The 22,616-nt window shown below is 44.4% G+C and overlaps 2 protein-coding genes and 1 non-coding gene across 4 annotated transcripts in view; 1 reads left to right on the top strand and 2 right to left on the bottom strand.

Moving 5' to 3' along the window:
- Positions 1 to 7,872, bottom strand: part of LOC150043911 (uncharacterized) — a 19,871-nt gene extending 11,999 nt beyond the window's left edge. Inside the window, 3 exon segments of the mRNA XM_090322593.1 lie at positions 1,193 to 1,260; positions 3,382 to 3,546; positions 7,798 to 7,872. Of these exon segments, the coding sequence (XP_090178719.1) occupies positions 1,193 to 1,201 (9 nt within the window). The 5' untranslated portion in view covers positions 1,202 to 1,260; positions 3,382 to 3,546; positions 7,798 to 7,872.
- On the bottom strand, positions 534 to 660 carry LOC150043912 (small Cajal body-specific RNA 23). The gene has a single exon (XR_016533434.1).
- Positions 3,531 to 22,616, top strand: Znf540 (zinc finger protein 540). 2 transcript variants are annotated; one of them, XM_090322591.1, is made up of 5 exons: positions 3,531 to 3,611; positions 10,939 to 11,004; positions 12,910 to 13,036; positions 17,164 to 17,259; positions 20,166 to 22,616. In XM_090322591.1, the coding sequence occupies exons 2-5, from the start codon at positions 10,996 to 10,998 to the stop codon at positions 22,514 to 22,516; spliced, it is 2,583 nt and encodes an 860-aa protein (XP_090178717.1). In that variant the 5' UTR covers positions 3,531 to 3,611; positions 10,939 to 10,995; the 3' UTR covers positions 22,517 to 22,616. The 2 variants fall into 2 exon arrangements, with proteins under 2 accessions (XP_090178717.1, XP_090178718.1); XM_090322592.1 differs by lacking the exon at positions 3,531 to 3,611 and adding an exon at positions 8,068 to 8,428.

The following is a 22,616-nucleotide window of genomic DNA, read 5'->3' as shown; positions in this document are numbered from 1 at the left end:
TATTTCCTCTCCTTCAATGCTCTAGAGATGATTAGGGCAAAGGATATACAGACTGCTTTATGTGATACATTGGGGAATACTAGTTGGACAAAGAAGGGCCATCAAGGAAAGCTACTAGACTCTTTCAAAAATATCACTTCAGAGCTGGTACAATGGCTCATGCCTGTAATCCTAGCTACTCAAGAGGCTGAGATCTGAGGATCTCGGTTCAAAGCCAGCCTGGGCACTACAGTTCCTAAAGTTCATGAGGCTCTTATCTCTAACCAGAAATGGTTCTGTGGCTCAAGGGGTAGGGCAGTAGCCTTGAGCTGAAGAGCTTAGGGACAATGCCCAGTCCCAGAGTTTAAGACCCACAACCAACAACAACAACAAAAATCACTTCACTATAAAGTGACTCAGGTAGGTAGTTTAAAATAACTGATAAGCCAAGTCGGTGCTGGTAACTCACACCTGTCATCCTAGCTCTCAGGAGGTGGACATCTGAAGAACAAGGTTCAAAGCCAGCCTGTGCAGGAAATGCTGAGGCTTTTTGTTGTTGTTCTGAAAACCGTGGTGTTACCACATGCACTCAAGTGGGACACCCCCAAACCAGTCCTGATACTCTTGCTCATAGAGGGACAGGTCAGCACCACAAGGAGAAGACCTGACCCTGGTGAGCCCTGTGAGACTCTTATCCTCAATTAACCCCCAGAAAACTGGACGTAGCACTATGGCTCAAAGTAGCAGAATTCTGGTCTTGACTGAAAAAACTCAGGGACAACATCTTGGCCCTGAGTTCAAGCCCCATGACTGACTGACAAATAAATAAATAATTCACCAGGTACCAGTGGCTCACACCTGTAATCCTAACTACTCAGGATTATACTACTAAAGATCATGGTTTGAAGCCAGCCTGGAAGGAAAGTCCACAAGATTCTTTATTTTTATTTTTTGGTCAGTTGTGGGGCTTGAACTCTGGGCCTGGGTGTTGTCCCCATGCTCTTTACCTCAAGGTTAAAGTTCTACCATTTGAGCTTTAGTACCAATTCCAGTTTTCTGGTGTACAGCTGTGCCTTATGTGGTAGAATGCTAGCTTTGAGCAAAAGGAGCTCAGGGACAGTGCCCTGGCCCAAAGTTCAAGCCCTAGGAGTAGAAAAAAAATTTATACGATATGATATAAATGATTATGTCTGTGGAGGAAATTTCAGCTCACCTGGGCCATGATTTAAAATTCTAAGAATCAACAGGTCCTTTGGAATTCTCTCTTGGCAAAGCAGAATCCTGAGAAAGGAGAGTAAAAGGAAATGAATAATCAGGCTTTCTTCAAAGCATTTCCATGGAGAAAAGCTAGTGGAAATCTGAGGAAATTCTGGTTCTATCCAAAACCAGAGGCACAACTAAAAAAGAATGGATTTTTCAAGCAACTAAGGCACTACTGTAGTTTGAGTGCAATTGCATGAGACACTGGATCCAGGCCCTCCCTGAGAAACCACTCCTGAATAAGAAATAAAATTCCATCCATCCTGTAGTATTTGAATACATCTCTCTCAATCCAAGACAAATTTGGGGTTTTTTTTTTGGCTAGTCCTGGAGACTGAACTCAGGATTCAGGGCCTGGGTACTGTCCTTGAGCTTTCAAATCAAGGTTAGCACTCTATCACTTGAACTACAGCACCACTTCTGGCTTTTTCTGTGTATGTGGTACCAAGGAAACAAACCTAGGGCTTCATGCATGCTAGGCAAGCACTCTACCACTAGGCCACATTCCCAGACTGACATTATTAAGTGCAAAAACAATAAGTAAATAGATTGGCCTTGTATTAGATTGCCAAGAAAAATGCCAAAGGCAAAAACATCACATTGTAGCCAGGCACTGATGGCTCTCACCTGTAATTCTATGTACTCAAAAGGCTGAGGATTGGGCCGGGAGTTTGGCCTAGTGGTTAAAGTGCTTGCCTAGCATGCACGAAGACCCGGGCTCGATTCCTCGGTACCACATACATAGCAAAAAAAAGCTGGAAGTGGTGCAGAGGCTCAAGTGGTAGAGCTCTAGCCTTGAGAAAATCCAAGGACAGGACTCAGGCCCCGAGCTCAAGCCCAGGACTGGCAAAAAAAAAAAAAAAGGCTGAGGATTGTGGTTCAAAGTCAGCTCTGGCAGGAAAATCTGAGAGACTCTCATTTCCAATGAATCACCAAAAACAAGCTAGCTAGTGGAACTGAGGCCAAGTGGTAATGTGTCAGTCTTGAGGCAAAAATCTAAAGGACAAAGCTGGGCTCACACCTGTCATCCTAGCTACTCAGGAGGAGGTTGAGATCTGAAGATCAAGGTTCAAAGCCCGTCTGGACACTAAAGACCAAGAGACTCTTAATGGGAAGTGGGGCTGTGGCTCAAGGGGTAGGGTGGCAGCGTTGAGCTGAAGAGCTCAGGGCCAGCGCCCAGGCCCAGAGTACATGCCCTATGACCCACAAAAAAGAAAAAAACAAAAACAAATGTACATCCTAAATTCAGCATGCCTAGGAATGCAGCCCACTTAGAGAGTTATCCTACATGCATATATACATCATATGTACATATTATATATATATACAGCATATTTACATGCACCATACATATGTTACAAACATATATGATATATATCGTATATATAATGATATATATGATGTCTGTATCGTTATATATATATCATAAACATGCATGTTTATGGCTCCCAGAATTCTTCTTTCCAGACAATATTACTAAATAACCCAATGCTCTCCTCAACCACCGTGATTAATGAATTTTTGTTCTTTTTTTATCTCCTAGCTGTGCTTTCAGCGTCTGCGCTCACCAATCATCGCCTTCACTTCCAGAAATGATTACATCACTAAAGACCAGGTTTGTGCTCCCCCTCCCCCAGCTGCTATTACATGCATAAACATGGACAGACCCACGACTACGTAATCCGGGTAAACTGTGGGTCGCACGTACAGCCGGCTCCTGTCACCATGGCGTTTGCAAACACATCAACCCCCCCCCACCCCGCCCTCCCCACCCACGGGGTCAAATTCACACTCGTAACCACGAATCCCGCAGGAAGCACAGTCCGCCCGTGCACACACGCACCACCACCACACCGCTCCAGACCTTACACCGACACTTGTTCCATACCAACTAACTGCGTAAGGTTAAAAAAAAAAAATTAAGACGTCCAGCCAGGACTGTCAGAACCCGCCGCGATTCCTCTCACGTCCTCTAAAGATCCCCCAACTCTAACCGGAAGTGACCCGGGCTGCGCGGCACTCTGGGAAATGTAGTCCACAGTCCGAACGACTTTTTAGCAGCCTATTACCAAGCTATCTCAATCTCCAGGTACTAACGTTAGACCTTACTCTTGCTCTTAGCAAAAGCTATTTCAAACGCACCATTCACATCTGTGTCCGAAACCTTGAAATGTGTAGAGGTCCCATTTAAATGCACCAATTGAGACCTCTCTGTCGCTCTTCCTGTGCAAACCGGAACCTTGCCGACGCCATCTTGGATTCGGAGTCTCTAGAATGACATGACTCCTGGGAAATGTAGTCCAGAGCCTGGGAAGACAAGAATGGTGAGATTCTGTGGCGTAGCAGTGGAATTCTCGTAATATGGTGTCAAGGTAGGACCAGTCTGTATTGTCTGTGCGTAAACCTTTTAAGCGGCCTTCCTTCCTTCTTAAAGCACCAACCTGGGGCTAGCTTTAAATGAACGGGAGAGGGAACTTGTAGGACGTAGTACCCAGCCCAAACTGGGTCTTGCGCCTGAGAATCCTGATCTTGTCAATTTTCATCTATTTTTGAAATTCATGTACATGCAGTCAAACTGTGTGAATCTTGTCTCTTGCTTAGTTGTTAAAATTCCTGCCTGAACTCAAACGCCCCATTGAAAGGCTTTGAAGAAGGAAAGGGGTGCTCACCCAGGCATAAAAATTATTTCTTCATGACTACTGAGGTCAGGGGACCTCAGAATCAAGCTTTGTTGATTCACTGGGAGGCTCACAGTGAAATGACACAAAACAAAATCTACAAAGAGAAAAGGAATGTAGGAGCAAAGGTATGGGAAAAACGAGCCATGGGCTCGTAAGTGTATTTTCACAGTGGAATTAACCTGGACATCCAGTCCTTCAGCAATGACCTGTGACCAATGCATAGGACATGTTTCCAAACTGGAAATTTTGTTGTAGATTCAATGCTTGGGTATTTTTTTTTTTTAGCTTATTGGGGTTGGTCCCATAGAGAGCCGTGACTTAGGAATATCAGAATTTCACATTGTCAGCAGGAAAGCAGGTGTTTAACATAATCCATGCCATTTGTACAAATAGTTCTGGAATAGTGATCTGTAAGCATAGTGGGAACTTTTCTGTACATACTGTCCTAAATCAGAGGTCTAGTTTCCAACAATAATTAATACAAGGTGAATTTAAAAGCAATCTAAGATGTAAAAGCAATACAGCTAGACTCAGGTAAAATCCAGACGTTGGAACTATGCAATAAGGAATTTAAAATGAGTGTAATTAAGCCACTGGTTTATGCTTGAAAATCTTAGTTACTCGGGAGGCTGGGATCTGAGGATGAGGTTTGAAGCTATGCCAATCAGAAAAGTCCAAGAGAATCCGGGCATGGTGGCTCATGCCTGTAATCCTAGCTATGCAGGAGGCTGAGATCTGAAGATCAAGGTTCAAAGCCAGCATGGGCACAAAAGGACCTGAGACTCTTATTTCCAATTAACCTCTAGAGAACGTGCAATGGGGCTTGGCTCCAGGGTAGGGCAGTAGCCTTGGGCTGAAGAGCTCAAAGACAGTGCCCAGGCCCAGAAGTGGAGTGGTATCATTGAGCTGAAGAACTCAGGGACAGTGCTCAGGCCAAGTTCAAGCCCCATGACCCACAAAAAAGAAGGAAAAAAAGATCCAAGAGACTCTTATTTCCAATAAAGAAGTAAAAATGAAATGAAGGTGTGGCACATGTGGTATAGCAGCAACCTTGAGTGGAAAAAGCTAAGGGATAGAACCTAGGCCCTAAGTTACAGTACGGGGTGGGGGGAAGGAGAAAGAGAGAGAGAGAGGGAGGGTGGGGGAGACAGAGGGAAAGAGAGAGAGAGTGAGAGGGAGGGAGAGCACAGTGAGAGAGAGGGGAGGGAGGGAGGGAGAGAGAGAGGGATGAAAGAAGGAAGGATGAATAGTTAGCAGTATTTTTTTTGCCAGTCCTGGGTCTTGAACTCATGGCCTGGACACTGTCACAGATTCTTTTGCTCAAAGATAGCACTCTACCACTTGAGCCACAGAACCACTTCCAACTTTTTCTGTTTATCTGATACTGAGGAATTGAACCCAGGGCTTCATGCATGCTAGGCAAGCACTCTACGACTAACTCCATTCCCAGCCCCAATATAATTGGTATTTTAAAACTTCTGGCTGGGCTCTGTTGGCTCACACCTGTAATCCTGCCTACTGAGGAGGCTGAGATCTAAGGATCAGTTCAAAGCCAAACCAGGGAGAAAGAGTCCTAGAGATTCTTGTCCCCAATTAACACCCAGAAAACCAGAAGTGGAGCTGTGGCACAAAGTGGCAAAATGCTAGCCTTAGGCAAAAGAGTTCAGGGAAAGTGTCCAGGCTCAGAATTCGAACTCCACAACTGATCCCCCCCCAAAATGGTATTTCCCACCTGGGAGTAGTTTTTGTCCACAGGATACTTGGCAATAGGTAGAGAAGATTTTAGTTAATGAAGACTGTGTGTTATTAGTGAATACACAGAAACAATGAAATAGAATAGAGTCCAGAAAGGAACCCACACATAGTATTTGATTTTTAATAAAGATGTGAATTGTAATTAAGAAAGAATAATTTGGGCTTGGTGCCAGTGGCTCATGCCTATGCAGGAGACTGAGATCTGAGGATCTTGGTTCAAGGCCGGCCCAGGCATTAAGGTCCATGAGGCTCTTATTGCCAATGAACCATCAGAAAACCAGAAGTGGCACTGTGGCTCAAGTGGTAGAGTGCTAGCCTTGAGCTGAAGGACTCTGGGGACAGGGCCCAGGGCCAGAGTTAAAGCCCCATGACAAAAAAAAAATCTAGACCAGGAGTGTGCCCTAGTGGTAGAGTGCTTGCCTAGCATGAATGAAGCCCTGGTTCAATTCCTTGATACCACATACATAGAAAATGCCAGAAGTAGTGCTGTGGCTTAAGTAGTAGAATGTTAGCCTTGAGCAAAAGCAACTCAGGGACAGTCCCCAGGCCCAGAGTTCAAGTCCCATGACCAACGAAGTAAAAATAAAAAGCTACATCAGACTTCTTAGGTTACCCAACCCAGGAGCACAGAGCACAATCTGGGTAGATAGGTAACTTTAACCAGAAGATCTAGCCATCAAAAATTCATCCTGTTAGCAAAGTGCTCATGCCTTTTCATCCAATCCGAGGATTGCTTTAAAGCAAGCCTGAGAAGGAAAATCTTTGAGATTCTTATTTGTTTGTTTGCCACTCTTGGGGCTTGATCTCATTGACCTTTTTTTACTCAAGGCTAGCACTCTACCATGCCACCATGGTAGAGTCACCATGACATTTCTTGCTTTTTTAGTGTATGTGGTACTGAGGAATTGAACCTCTAAGCGCCATCCCAGAAAACAACATGCACATAATTCATGTAGAAGAAAGATTTATTATCCACCAAAGCTGACAGGCTAATCTCTCATGGGCTAGAGGATAGCAAGTTGCTCCCAGCCCTGGGGAGATAGTTATAGAGTGCAGGGAACTGAAGGCCAGAGAAGAGGTTGAGAGCAGGACATCTTTGTAGTTGTAGCTAGACACTGGAGATATGGTTAAATATCCTACATTTGGCTTGTAACTAGAAAAACATCCTATATCTGGCATGTAGCCTGGAAAAACATCCTACATCCAGGGCATGTAATCAGGTCCAGGCACCTTGCAGCTGGACACTGGAGATAATGTGTGACCTGGAATGGGCACCTGGACTATGAACACAGCATGACATTGATGTGGTTGGGTCTTGGAGTCTGTGCAGATTTGGATAGCAATGGGCTGGGAGGCCCACAAGGTGGCTCACGCCTGTAATCTTAGCTATTCAGGAAGCTGAGATCTGAGAATTGAGGTTCAGGCACTACAAAGCCAAGTGACTCATCTCCAATTAATCTTTAGAAAATGGGAAGTGGGGCTGTGACTGGAGGGTAGGGTGGTCGCCTTAAGCTGAAGAGCTCAGGGACAGCGCCAGTTCAAGCTTCATGACCCCCCCCCCCTCCACACACAAAGGAATAGGTTGAGTGTACGTGCATTTGGGGTGGGAATGAACAACTGTGGCCAGGCCTGGCCTATGGGGGCCCAAGATGAAAGCTGTTAACCTGAAACGGGGCAAATACTCCTACAGAACCCAGGGCATCATGCATGCTAGGCAAGCACTCTGCCACTAAGCCACACTCCCAACCCTGGGATATTCTTATCTCCAATAAACTACTCACTGCCCCCTCCTAAAATAAAGCCAAAGCGGAGCTAGGCTTGAGCAGATGCTCAGGGACAGTGTGCGCATGCGCCCCCGTCCCCACCTTGTTAGTAAGGCACAAAAGTGTTCTCAGAGGGCTGGGAGTTTAGCCTAGTGGTGCTTGCCTTGCATGCACGAAGACCCGGGTTCGATTCCTCGGTACCATAGACATAGAAAAGCCAGAGGTAATGCTGTGGCTCAAGGGGTAGAGCTCTAGCCTTTGACAGTGCTCCAGCCCTGAGTTCAAGCCACAGGACTGGCAAAAAGAAAGGAAAAGAAAAGAAAGAAAGAAAGAGAGAAAAGTGTTCTCAGAAAACTTACCAATTCATGACCTCACAGCCGGTCTGACATCATAGCGAGCTAGCTTCCCAGAGCCCTTCGTAGAGCTGTCCCCACACGCAGGCGCAGTGCTTCCCACGATTACATAATTGATCTAGTCCCCGCTACAACACCTGACCCCCCCAATTCCTCCTCTAGGACAAGATTCAGGAAGAACATTCTCCTCCTCCTCCTCCAGGAGGATGCGTGGGAAGCCGACTTGGCGCACTGCGCCTGCGCACTCAGGACGGCTCCCTTCCTCCGTTGTGGGCTCCTCGTCCGCGAAGCCACCCAACCTATCCGCCGCAGGGGGGTATGGGAAACAAACATAGCAAAAAAAAAAAAAAAAGCTGTAGTTCCAGACAGTTCCAGCCTTGTACTACATTTCCCAGAGGGCCTAGGGCCCCAGCGAGTCTCCGCAGCGCAGCGCGCATCACGGGCTCCTCCCCCGCTCGGCGTCCCCGCGGCCCCTCCACCCCGCCCCCTCTGCCCCGCCCCCGGCTGCTCGGTGTCTGGTTACGAAGACAGGTGCATTTCCCCCCCCCCCACGGAGGCGCCCCTCATCCCTGCTATCGTGGCAGCTTGGCGGATCTCAGAGCCCTTTCCTTACCCCTCCATCAAGGACTTGAGGACGGTGAGCCCCCCCCCCAAAAAAAAACCAACAACAGCTCCGTGTAGATTGCAGCTTTTCTCGCAGGGGAAGAATGTGGGCTCGGGTGCGGGGGTGCGGTGCGGGGAGCCTGGGGCTTGGCCTGGCTTTGTGTGTGCTCCTTGAATGGCTTGGGGGGAGACTGACCTTGTCCGTGTAGCAGTGATTTGATGCGGGGGCCCAAGTTGGTGACGTCGCTGTCTGGGATCAGCTGCAGGGATTCCAAAGAGTAGAATTATAGAGTGAAGGACCCCCAGGGAGAGGCTGGGAACTGAGTATGGGGGGAGCTGCCAAAGGTCGGCAGGGTGAGTAAAACGGTTCTACTAAAAACAAACAGAAACAAGGCAAAGGAGCCAGGCGCTGGGGGTCCCTACTTGTAATATTAGCCATTTCAGAAGGCTGAGATCTGAGGACTGAGGTTCAAAGCCTGAGCAGGAGAGTCTATCTCCAATGAACCAGCAAAAAGCGGGAAGTGGATGTGTTGCTAAAGTGATAGAGCACCAGCCTTGAGCTAAAAAGCTATTGGACCCTGCCCAGACCCTCGGAGAAAAAAAAAAAAAAAAGGAATGAGAGATGGCAAGAGGCTGCTTTCATTGTGGCTTGCAGCATTGTGAGACCCAAGTGTAACCAGACTGGAACACAAACATCCTACTTTCCCCCTCTTTCCTTTACGTAGCATGCAGGTGGTGGTGAAATCAGGAATAGGGGTAAGAGTCTGGGGTCTCAAACAAGGCATCTCATGCACCCAGTTAACCCTCTCCTGCCATTTTCCAAAGAAATCTTTTGAGAGGAAGAGAATTATGGCTGTGTATCTAAAGTTCAGTGCCTTCTCACATCTCAGTTTTCAGGACGTGGAAACAATCCGATATCCTTTTGAAATAAAAGCATATCCACTATCCTATAATCTCAATCTTCTTTCCAGACTGCATGTCAGTGGTCTTGAAAAGAGACCCCATTACCATTACAACAATAATGTCGTTCAAGTTCATTATTAATTGTGCGTGCGTGTGTATATGTGTATGTAATAGAGCTATAGAGCTTGAACTGAGAGGCTGGGCTCTGTTCCTTGTTCTCAATGCTAGTGCTCTGCCACTTGAGCCACAGATCCACTTTCAGCTTGGTTTTTTTTTTTTTTTTTGGCTGGTTAATTAGGGAGAACAGTCAAAAGGACTTTTCTGCTGGGCACAGTGGCTCACCCCTGGAATCCTAGTTCCTTAGAGGCTGAGATATGAGGATCGTGGTTCAAAGCCAGTCCAGGCACTGAATCCATGAGTGCGGGAGCCAGCCGGCAACAAGTTGGGATTCCTGATTTAGGGGGTGAGGACTAGAAAAGAAAAAAAACAAGTAACAGATGGGGTTGGGAGGACTACATCCCAAGACTACAGCCTAAGGCTGTAAGCTTAAGACTGCAGCCCCCCTTTATTTCTTGTTCTGGTCTTATATACTCTCTTCGAAACAAAAACCTCTCAGGTGTTACATTGGTAATCAAGTCTCAGCAGAAAGTGATAAAGCAATAACATATTTGTGCCAAATGGTAATCAAGTCTCAGCAGAAAGTGATTCACAATACCACCAATATAGGTCAAAGTTCATAGGCATGGCGTTATACATGACAGCTCGTTTCTTTGTGTGGTTATCTTACTCAGTGATGCATATCCATGTGCCAGCCTGACCCCACACTGAGCTCCCAACACATGAGACTTTTTTTTTGGCTAGTTTTGGGGCTTGAACTCATAGCCTGAACACTGTCCTTGGACACTTTTTGCTCAAGGCTAACACTCTGCCACTTGAGTCATAGCACCACTTCTGGCTTTTTCTGTGTAGGTAGTTCCAGGAATTGAACCTGGGTCTTTGTGAATGCTAGGCAAGCACTCTTACCACTAGGCTACGCTCCCAGCCCATCCATGAGACTCTTATCTCCAATTAACCCCCAGAAAACAGGAAGTGGCCTGTGGCTCAAGGAGTAGGGTGGTAGCTGTAAGCTGAAGAGATCAGGGACAATGCCCAGGCCCATGACCGACATAAAAACAAACAAACTTTTCTGCCCAAGCTGACTTCAAACCATGATCCTCAGATGTCAGCCTCCAGAGTAGTGATTGACATTACAGTCATGAGCCACCGGTGCTTGAAGCTGTAAATTCAGCTGCTTGCTTTGGGTTATATGATCCCTTTTGGAGGGTGAGCATTGGAGAATGCACTCAGGGAAGTTTTCCATCTCCCGATCTCAGGTCTGCATCAGTGTCTTCCTGGTGGAGACTGGCCTCAGCTCTCCTGCTGAAGGCTCCGATCTTGTATCTAATATAAACCTCTGCTCTATGATTAACAGGAGTCCAGATTCCCTGGTAGAGGGACAGCATTTGGAGAGAAGGTGAAGGAAATGTGAGGGCAGATGTTTTGTAAACAAAGAGTGTAAAATAAAAGGTTACTTGTATCTTTGAAGTATGCTTGGTCTCATTTTTTTTCTTTTTTTTTAATCCCCCAACCCACTTAATTTAGAATTTTGTTTCTCCTGAGCCTAGAGGAAGACTGAAGAGTTCTTCAGACTGCAAAACCATGGCCCATGTAAGTTGCTGTTTATCTTTACTTCTTGAAGTTCTTTCTTTAGAGATCCCTTTTGACTGGGTGCCAATGTCTCATGCCTGTGATCCTAGCTGCTCAGGCAGAGATCAGTGGGATCACCGTTCAAGGCCAGATGAAGGAAAAAGTTCTCAAGAGCCACATCTCAAACCAGTACTATGTACCTGTCACCCTTGCTTTCTAAGAAAAAGACATCAGAGAATCGAGGTCACAGGCCAAAGAAAAGTTCATGATACCCAGTCTCAACCGAAAACATTGAGCATGGAGGTATACTTGTTATATCAGCTACAACAGAATGAGTAAATAGGATAGGACTAAAAATAAGACACTATCTCTAGAGCAAAAATTTCTAGTCATGATTTAAGAAGTAGAGCTGAGCCAGACACGGTGGCTCACTCCTATAATCTTAGCTACTCAAGAGACTGAGATCTGAGGATTGTGGTTCAAAACAAACCCAGCCACTAAAGTCTGTGGGACTCTTATCTCCAATTAACCACCAGAAAACTGGAAGTGGCACTGTGGCTCAAGGGGTGGGGAAGTAGACTTGGGCTGAAGAGCTCAGGGACAATGCCCAAGCCTAGAGGTCAAGCCCCATGATTAAGGGGGAAAAAAGGAGGAGGAGGAAAAGGAGGAGGAGCTGAAGCTGAAGCTGGGTGCTAGTGGCTCACACTTGTAACCCTGGCTATTCAGGAGGCTGAGATCTGAGCATCACAGTTCAAAGCCAGCCCAGGTAGGAAAGCCCATAAGATCCTCATCTCCAATTAACCACAAGAAAACTGGAAGTAGTGCTTTGGTTCGAAGTGGTAGAGTGCCATCCTTGAGCAAAAGAGCTCAGAGACAGTACCCAGGCCCTGAATTCCTGAGTTCAAGCTCCACAACTGAAAGAAAAAAAAAAAGTGTAGAGTGAAGCAAAACTATGATCCTGATTTCAAAACCTAAAACTACCACAATAAAAACATTATTTGAATTTTTATGTTGTATACTGAAATTTCATATCTACTAGAAGTTTTTCTTCATCTCTAATTCCCCAGTATTTCCTATAAGTCTCTGTCTTCTTTAACAAGATCTGGGTATAGCTGGCCGGTGGCTCCCGCATATAATCCTAGGTACTCAGGAGGCTGAGGATCCCAGTTCAAAGCCAGCCTGGGCATGCAAATCTGTAAGATTATTTATTTATTTGTTTGTTTTGGTGTGTGTGTGTCAGTAGTGGGGCTTGTAGTCTGGGCCTGAGCGCTTCAGCTCAAGGTTACTGCCATACCCCTTGAACCATGGCGCCACTTCTGGTTTTCTGGCGATTAATTGGAGATAAGAGTCTCATGGACTTTAGTGCCCAGACAGGCTTTGAACTGATATCCTTAACTCTCAGCCACCTGAGTAGCTAGGATTACAGGCATGAGCCGCCATGCCCAGTTCTGTGAGACCTTTATTTCCAATTAACCATCAGAAAACCTAAAGCGGAGCTGTGGCTTAAAGTGGTAGAGCACTAGCCTTGAGCTGAAGACTCAGAGACAGCTCCTAGGCCCAGAGTTCAAACCCTCCCCCCCCCACCTACAACAACAACAAAACTGGCATACATTGATCAAATCATCTAGCATTGGCCATACAGCCTCTACCTGGGAGCACAAAATCCCCAAGGGAATGAAGTTAACCTTTGTTAACGCTGAGGTATAAAACAAACAAAGCCATGGGCTCATTTGAAGACAAGTTTTCCACAGATCTGTGTCTATAATAAACACAGTATAGGTTCGGAGCATGGCCTCAGTCTCAGTCCCAGTAGTTGGGTTCTGTTTCTGATAAATTGGCTGCAGGGGGGGGGTGGGGTGGGAATCTGTGAAAGGTGAAAACCCATATTCTATATCATCTGACCCGTATCTTGATTTATGGTTTCAGTCACTGGTAACATTCAAGGATGTGTCCATCCACTTCTCTCGGAAGGAGTGGAAGTTCTTAGACTCTGCTCAGAAGGACTTGTACAAGGATGTGATGTTGGAAAACTACAGAAACCTGGTGTCAGTGGGTAAGGGTATCTACGTCAAACACTTCAGACTTCTCTGAAATAACTTTCTCTTCCCAGGCGTAGGGATTCTACGAGTGTGTGTCTGTGTGTGTGTGTGTGCACGCTTGAACTCAGGGCCTGGGTGCTGGCCCTGAGCTTTTTTGTTCAAGCTAGTACTCTGCCATATGAGCTACATGTGGCTCCATTCCGGGCTTTTTGGTGGTTAATTGGAAATAAGTCTCCTGAACTTTCTGGTCAAGATTTTTTTTATTAAAGAATTTATTGACGTTGATTCTTACATCATATTTTAAATGACAAGTTTAACAAATAAGTGTTCAAGAAGGGAATCTCTATTTACAATCACTGGGACTTAGTATTTAGAACTTAATCAAAATTAGGCTAAGGGTTTGTATGTCATAGAAACATTAATTTATGAAATAAAACTTTATGTCTAGGGCCGGGAATTTGGCCTAGTGGTTAAAGTGCTTGCCTAGCATGCATGAAGACCCGGGTTCGATTCCTCGGTACCACATACGTAGAAAAAAAGCCGGAAGTGGTGCTGAGGCTCAAGTGGTAGAGCTCTAGCCTTGAGAAAGTCAAGGACAATACTCAGGCCCTGCACTCAAGCCCAGGACTGGCAAAAAAAAAAACAACAAAAAAAATTATGTCTATAGAGTCATAGGTTTTTATGTCTATATAGTTATGTTTGTATTTCCATTACCATGTCCATAGCTTTGGGTATGCAGTTATTGAGTCCTCGTTCTTGTACTCTTTGGATTTAATAGCCACATATTAAGGATACCAAGCGCCTTTTGTTCCTTAGGTCTTGACTTGTCTCACTCAGCATGATTCGCTCTAGATTCATCCACTTCCCTGCGAATGCCATTATTTTATCTTGTCTGTTGGCTATGTAGAATTCCATCGTGTATATATACCACATTTTCTGTATCCATTCATCTGCAGTAGGGCATCTGGGTTGTTTCCATCGCCTGGCTATTGTGAATAGGGCAGAGATGAACATAGCTGAGCAGGTGTCTTTATAATATCCTGGGTCATGCTGTTCAGGATAGATGCCCAGAAGTGGTATGGCGGGATCATAGGGAAGGTCTATTTCCAGTTCTTTAAGGAACCTCCACACTGCTTTCCAGAGTGGCTGAACTAGTTTACATTCCCACCAGCATTGTAGTAGGGTTCCTTTTTCTCCACAACCCTGCCAGCAACTGTCATTGTCTGAGTTCAAAATCTTGGCCATTCTTGTTGGAGTAAGGTGGTATCTTAGGGTTGTTTTTATTTGCATTTCCTTTATGACCATAGATGATGAACATTTTCTCATATGCTTTTCTGCCATTTTAATCTCTTCTTCTGATAAGTCTCTCTTTAGTTTCCTTGCCCATTTAGTGAATGGTTTATTGGGTTTTCAGGGGATTAGTTTCTTGAGTTCCCTGTAGATACTGGATATTAAGCATTTGTTAGATGCATTATTGGTGAATATCTTTTCCCAGTTGGTTGGCTGTCTCTCTACTTTTGCGACTATGTTTTTATCTGTACAGAAACTTTTTATTTTTAGGTAGTCCCATTTATCGAGTCTCTCTCCAATCTGTTGTGACCCTGGGATTCTGTTCAGGAATCTTTTGCCTGTGCCTACGAGTTCCAGTGTCTCTCCTACTTTATCATGTAGCAGTTTCACCGTTTCTGATCTGACGTTGAGGTCTTTGATCCACTTTGAGTTAATGCTTGTGCATGTTGAAAGGCTAGGGTCAATTTTTAGTTTTCTGCATGTGGCTGCCCAGTTTTGCCAATAATTGAGTAGACTGTGTTTGTTCCACTGTATATCTTCGGCTCCTTTGTCAAACACAAGTTGCTTATAGGTATGTGGTTCTATTTCTGGGTCTTCTATTCTGTTCTTCTGGTCTGTTTTTGTGTCTGGCCAAGATTTTGAATCTTGATCCTCAGATCTCAGCCTTCTGAGTAGCTAGATATACAGGCATGAACCACAAGCACCTGGCTTAAACCCAAGGTCTTAAGCACTAATTGGCAGTAAAAAGTCTCACTTACTTTCCTGCCTCAGCTGCATTGGAACTGAGATCCTTAGATCTCAGCTTCCTGAGTACCTAGGATTACAGAGGTGAGCCACCATTGTCTAACTGTATTTTAAGTTCTTTTGTGTGTGTGTGTGTGTGTGTGTGTGCTTTTGCACTGATGGAAATAGAAACAATAGTTTCGCATGTGCCAGGCAGGCCCTCTACCTCTCAGCAACATTTCTACCAGGGAGCTACACCTTCACAGAGCCATGCCCCCACAACGAAGCTTTGCCGTCATCCTATGCTATTGTAATTTGAAGGTCTGTCTATGAGATAGGTATTACTCTTTTCTTCTTTTTCTTTTTCTTTTTTTTCGCCAGTCCTGGAGCTTGTACTCAGGGCCTAAGCACTGTCCTTGGGCTTTTTCAAGTTTAGCACTTGAGCCACAGCACCACTTCTGGCTTTTTCTATGTATGTGGTACCAAGGAATCAAACCCGGGGCTTCATGTATGCTAGGCAAGCACTCTACCACTAGGCCAAACTCCTGGCCCAAGATAGGTATGACTCTTATGATCACTTTACAGGTGAGAAAATGGAAGGTCAGGAAACTCCACTTTTACAGGTCAGTAGATAGCAGAGCAGAATTTGAATCCATACAGCCTGGCCCACAACTGTGTTCTCAAGCACTCCTGTGACTCAATAGAGTAAGCCTATCTGAGTAGTTAATTCTAAAAGTGGGACCTTCCCTTGTCCATAAGTGTCTCTGTTCTTAGGATCCTGAGGTTACCCTCATTTGAATGGTTTGGTTGGCACTAGGCGTTTGAACTCTCAAAGCCTCATGCTTGCTAGGCAAGTGCCACTTGATCCACACTCTCAGCTTTTTTATTTTTTGGTCTTGGTTTAGCACTGTACCATGATTTCTTATTCATGCCTGCTGCATAGCCGGGATTATACATATGAACAGTAACACCAGGTTTCTTCATTGAGGAGAAGCCTCTATAATTTTTTTCCCCCAAGCCAGCCTTGAAGCATGGTTTTCCCAATTGCCACCTCCCAAGTACCTGAAATTATAGGCATAAACTACCATACTCAGCCATGTATATTCTCTTTTTTCTTCCCTTCTTTTCTTTTCTTTCTTTCTTTCATTCTTTCTTTCTTTTTTTTTTTGTGGGTCATGGGGCTTGAACTTAGCCTGGGTGCTGTCCCTGAACTCTTCAGCTCAAGGCTTCAGGCCTATCCTGGAGTCAAGCCTCACTTCCAGTTTTCTAGAAATTAATTGGAGATAAGAGTCTCAGGTCCTTTTGTGCTGGGGCTGGCTTTGAACCTTGATCCCCAAATCTCAGCCTCCTGAGTAGTTAGGATTATAGGCGTGAACCACCATTCCTGGATTTCCTTTTTTTTTTCTTTTTTGTAGGGCCTGGGGACTGAACTTAGGGCCTGGGCATTGTCCTTGGGCTTTCTCAAGGCTAGAGCTCTACCACTTGAGCCACAGCACCACTTCCAGCTTTTTCTATGTATATGGTACCGAGGAATTGAACCCAGGTCTTCATGTGTGCTAGGTAGGCACTCTAGCACTAGGCCATGCTCCTGGCCCCTAATATTTTTTCTTTTTTAAAATTTTCTTGTCAAGGTGATGTACAGAGGGGTTACAGTTACATACATGACGTCGTGAGTACATTTTTTGTCAAACATTATTATCCCTCCCTTGTTTTTCTCCTGCTTTCCCTCTCTCCCCCCAAACTCCACCCCCAACTTGTAAAGTTCATGTCCAGCATATTATCTTGTGATGATCACTTTTGCATTGGTTCACCCTTTGTCCTTTGTCTCACCGTTTTATTGTTTCCCTTCCCTTCTCTAATTCAGATAAACATGTATACAATACACAGAGTACCAAAATCAAATACAGTGACAACAGGGGATAAACCATAGGAAAAAAAAAACCGAAAAATAACTTCACATAGTACATTAAAAACAACCACCACAAAGAAAAACCTCTTATTTCTCTGATGTATATATTATATGGTCCCATATGTTTAATATAAATTCAAGCAAGTCTCAAAATGTTTTTGAAAATGTAGTAATATTTTTTTACTCCTACAGCTTGTTTTCTTTCTTTCTTGTATGCAGGATATTCTCCTTCAAAGCCAGATGTGATAACCTTACTGGAGCAAGGCAAGGAGCCCTTCCCGGTCATAAAGGATGTGTCAGAAAGAAGCTCTTCAAGTAAGTGAGCCAGCAAAGGACACTCAGTACGAGCAGGGGAGCAGGCTTTGTATCAGATTGTTTTAACTGAAGACGTGGAAGAAAATAGACTTTTTTCTTTTCTTTTCCTTTTTTTTTTTGTTTTTGGTGCCAGTCCTGGGGTTTGAACTCAAGGACTGGGTGCTATCTCTGAACTTTCTTTTTGTGCAAGGCTAGCCACTCTACCATTTGAACCACAGCTCCTCTTCTGGCGTTCTGTTGATTAAGTGGAGATAAGAATCTTTTGGGCTTTCCCAGTTGGTCTTCTTGAACCACTCACTATCCATAGATCTTAGCTTCCTGAGTAGCTAGGATTACAGGCAGGAGTGAGTGAGTGAGTGTGTATGTGCATGCGTGTGTCCTGAGGCTTAAACTCAGGCCTGGGCACTGTCCCTTAGTTTTTGTTGTTGTTGTTTTGTTGTTTTCTGTTGGTTGTGGGACTTGAACTCTGGGCCTGGGCATTATCCCTGAGCTCTTTAGCTCAAAGCTACCACCTTACCCCTTGGGCCACCGCGGACACTTTCGTTTTCTGGTGCTTCACTGGAGATAACAATCTCATGGACTTTAGTGCCCGAGCAGGCTTTGAACCGAGATCCTCACATCTCAACCAGCTCTGTAGTTAGGCCCTTAGGGTTCCCCCCCACCCCAAGTCTACCACTTGAACCACAGCTCAGCTTCTTCCAGCTTTTTGGTGGTTATTTAGAGAAAGGGGTCTCATAGACTTTTCTGCTGGGGTTGGCTTTAAGCCATGATCCTCAAATCTCAGCGTCTTTAGTAGCTAGGATTACAGATGTGAACCACTAGTGCCTAGTTCACCACTGCCACTTGAATACAAGTGACTGTGACTTCTAGTTTAGGCCTCTAGTTCGGCTCATTAGCTGGTCATTCTTCCAGTCTTCCCCCAACATTTAGAAGATCATCCACATAGCATCCAGGCTGATTACTGAAAAACAGATTACTTCCAATAATTCTTCAAAAAGAATCCAATTTCTCACTAAGGAAAACAAACTATGTTAAGACATAGCTCATCTCTAAGCTTTTTTTTGGAGGGGGGGGCAGTCCTGGGCTTGAGCTCAGGGCCTGAGCACTGTCTTTGGACTTTCTCAAGGCTAGTACTCTCTATCACTTGAGTCTCAGCACCACTTCTGGCTTTTTTCTATGTATGGGGTAATGAGCAATTGATCCCTGGTCTTCGTGCATGCAAGGCAGGCACTCTACCACTAGGCCAAACTCGCAGCCCTCTAAGCTCTTCTTTCATATTCTTCCCCCAATGAACTTCCCTTATGTAGAGCCCTTGGGATCCAGTCACCCTTTCACTGCACCACCATCTAGGCACCCAGGCTTCAATTCATGAGTCTGTGAGGAACATTTCATATCAAAATCATAACATATCCAGGTGCCAGTGACTAATGCCTGTAACTCTAGCTATTCAGGGGGCTGAGATCTGAGGATCGTAATCAAAGCCAGCCTGGGCAGGAAAGTCCATAAGACTTCATCTCTAATTAACACCCCTCCCACACACAAACAAAAAGCCAAAAGTGAAGCTGTAGAACTATTTTAAATTTAAGGATGACCAATTTTTCCCATAGGTTTGATTCATTTTACCTGGAGTGGTCTCAGAATAGCATTTTTTTAAACCAGTTCTAGGGTTTGAACTCAGGGCCTAAGCACTGTCCTTGGGCTTTGTCAAGGCCCAGTGCCACTTGAGCCACAGTACCACTTTGGGCTTTTCCTATGTATTTGCTACTGAGGAATCAAACCTGGGTTTTTGTGCATGCTAGGCAAGCACTTTACCACTAGGCTAACCTCTCTGCCCTAAGAATAGTATCGTTTGTAAACGACTTCTCCAAAATAATTCTGGCCCAAACCAAAATTTTACAACCACTAATGGAAACCACTTAGCATATCATCACAGTCTTATGTTATCATTCATTCTTTAAGTTTGTATTAACTGATAACTTACAGAACTAAAACTATATTATAAAGTGGTTTTAAAACCATTCCCTTCTACTGATACTTATTTTCATTTTGCCTCCTACTTTGCATAGAACAGCTTTTTTTGGGGGGGGCAGGCTTGAACTCAGGGTCTGGGCACTCAGGTCTTGGACAGGCCTTTGGTCATGGGCCTTGAACTTGGCCTGGGCTCTATCACTGAGCTTTTCAGCTCAAGACTATCACCATACCCTTGAGCCAAGCCCCATTTCCCATTTTCTAGAAGTTAATTGGAAATAAGAGTCTCAGGTCCTCAGGTCCTTTAGTGTCCCGGCTGGCTTTTTTTTTTTTTTTTGCCAGTCCTGGGCTTTGAACTCAGGGCCTAAGCACTGTCCTTGTGCTTTCTCAAGGTTAGAACTCTACCACTGTAGCCACAGCACTATTTCCAGGTTTTTTCTATATTATATGGTACTAAGGAATTGAACCCAGGTCTTCTTGCATGCTAGGCAAACACTCTTACTACTAGGCTAACTTCGTGGCTCCCCCCACCTCCTTTTTTTTTTTTTGTATAGTGGGGCTACAGTTACATTCACCAGATAGTAGGTGCATTACTTCTCAAACAGTGATACCCCTTCTCAAGTTTTTGTCCCCATTTCCTGGGCTGGCTCTGAACCTTGATCTTCAGATCTCAGCCTAATGAGTAGCTAGGATTACAGGCGTGAGGCACCATGCCCAGCCTGCCCTTGGATACTTTTTGCTCAAGGCTAGCACCATTTGAGCCACAGTGCCACTTCTGGCTTTTTCTGTGTATGTGGTACTGAGAAGTCTAGCTCAGGCTTTCTGCATGCAAGTTGTGCAGTCTACCGCTGGGCTATGTTCCTGGCCCCAGAGGACAGCTTTTTTTTTTGCTAGCTATGGGGAAATAATCTTTGCCTGCTTTTTCGTTTGTTTACCAGGTCTTTCCTCTAGGCATAAAGTCAAGAAATTATCTCCACAAAAATCAACTGGTGAAAAAAGTATATCCAAATCAAAGACAGCAGAAACAAGTAAAACTCTTGATCTCAAAGGATCTACTTCGAAAAATGCAAGCCAGAACAAAAGTGACTCTCATGGCCTTCGGGAACCTGAAAGGAGTGCTACCCAAAAGAATAGCAGCCATGAGAAAGGAACAACTTCAAAAAATGCATGCCAGAACAAAAGTGACTCTAATGGCCCTCAGGAACCTGAAAGGAGTGCCACCCAAAAGAAAAGCAGCCATGCAAAAGGGCCAACCAACAGAAAGCATCCATCTACTATGGATCAGAGAACTGATAATAGTGAGAACTCTAATGAAGAAGACAGGGATGAAAACTCCAATGAAGAAGACAGGGATGAAAACTCTAATGAAGCAGACAGGGAATGTGGGCAAACCACTGGTTGTGAGTCTAGCCCAATGCAACGTGAACAAGTTTGTTTTGATGAACATTATGACTGTGAGGAATGTGGGAAAACTTTCAAGAGTGTCTATCAACTTACTCTTCATGAGAAAATGCACAGTGGTGAAATAATCCACGAATGTAAGGAATGTGGCAAGTTGTTCAGTAGTAAGTATAGACTGGCACTCCATCACAAAATTCACACAGGTGAAAAGCCTTATGAATGTAAGGAATGTGGGAAGTTCTTCAGGCGTAAGTATCACCTGACTCTACATAAGAAAGTTCACACTGGTGAGAAACCCCATGGATGTAAGGAGTGTGGGAAGTTCTTTGGTCGTAAGTATCAACTTACTCTCCATCAGAAGATTCACACTGGTGAGAAACCCCATGAGTGTAAGGAATGCGGGAAGTTCTTCAGGTGTAAGTACCAACTTACTCTACACCAGAAAACTCACACAGGTGACAAACCCTATGGTTGCAAGGAATGTGGGAAGTCCTATAGTCTTCAGTATCAACTTAATCTGCATCAAAGAATTCATACTGGTGAAAAAACTCACAAGTGTAAAGAATGTGGGATGTTGTTCAGGTACAAGTACCAACTTAATCTACATCAGAAAGTCCATACTGGTAAAATACCCCACGAATGTAAAGAATGTGGGAAGACTTTTGGTCTTTATTCTCAACTTAATCGTCATCAGAAAACTCACACTGATAAAAAACGTTACAAATGTAAGGAGTGTGGGAAGAGGTTCTTAAGTAATTTCGAACTTACTCAGCATGGGAGAGTTCATGCTGATGATAAACCTTATGAATGTAAAGAATGTGGAAAAACGTTTCCATTTGGTTTCTATCTTACACAACATCAGAAAATACATGTAAAGGAGAAAACCTACCCATGTAAAGAATGTGGGAAAACCTTCAGTTCACAAGAACAGTTTACCCAGCATGAAAAAAGCCATACTGGTCCCAAACCCTATGTATGTAAGGAATGTGGGAAGGCCTTTAGACTTAGTGCTAGCCTTACTGAGCACCAAAAACTTCATGAAGGTAAGAAACCTTATAAATGTAAGGAATGTGGGAAAACCTTTAATGAACGGGGACTCCTTATTCAGCATAAAACAATTCATACAGGGAAAAAACTCTATGAATGTGAGGTATGTGGGAAGAAGTTCAATTACAGCGGGGACTTGAGAGTTCATCGCAAAATCCATACCGGTGAGAAACCATATGAATGCGAGGAGTGTGGGAAGGCCTTTATGCTTCGCTCAGCCCTTACTGAACATAAGAGAATCCATTCTGGTCTGAAACCTTATGAATGTAAAGAATGTGGGAAAACCTTCCGAGGGCGGTCTCAGATCAGTCTCCATAAGAAATTTCATAGTGATGTGAAGCCCTACAAATGTGGGAAATGTGGGAAGTCCTTCAGATTTGGTTTTTATCTTAGTGAGCATCTGAGAGTCCACACAGGTGAAAAGCCCTATGAATGTAAAGAATGTGGAAGGACCTTTATTCGTAGAGGAAATCTGAAAGAGCACCTGAAAACTCATTCTGGGATCAAACCCTATGAGTGTAAGGAATGTGGGAAGGCCTTTAGTTGGAGGGGACAGTTTACTCAACATCAGAAAATTCATACAGGTGTAAAACCCTACAAATGTGAAGAATGTGGGAAGGCCTTTAATCGTACTGGAGACCTTAAAATCCATCAGAGAATTCATACTGGTGAGAAACCCTATGGATGTAAAGAATGTGGGAAGTCCTTTAGACTTAATTCACACCTAACTGAACATCAGAGGATCCACACTGGGGAGAAGCCCTATGAATGCAAGGAATGTGGGAAGACCTTTAGACAACGTGCACATCTTTATCAACATAAGAAAACTCACAAGGTATAACTAAACAGAAGAAGAAAGCTTTTCCAGGTACACAGTAGTTACAGAAGATCAAAAGATTCATACCAGAAAAATGTTGTTCATATGTTCTTTTTCCTTCTTT

Source organism: Megascapheus bottae, chromosome 31 (genome assembly GCF_031878675.1).
Source record: "Megascapheus bottae isolate mThoBot1 chromosome 31, mThoBot2.hap1, whole genome shotgun sequence".
NCBI classification, from domain to species: domain Eukaryota; kingdom Metazoa; phylum Chordata; class Mammalia; order Rodentia; family Geomyidae; genus Megascapheus; species Megascapheus bottae.
The sequence above is the reverse complement of the archived record's forward strand: the minus strand, read 5'-3'. Positions and strand labels throughout refer to the sequence as shown.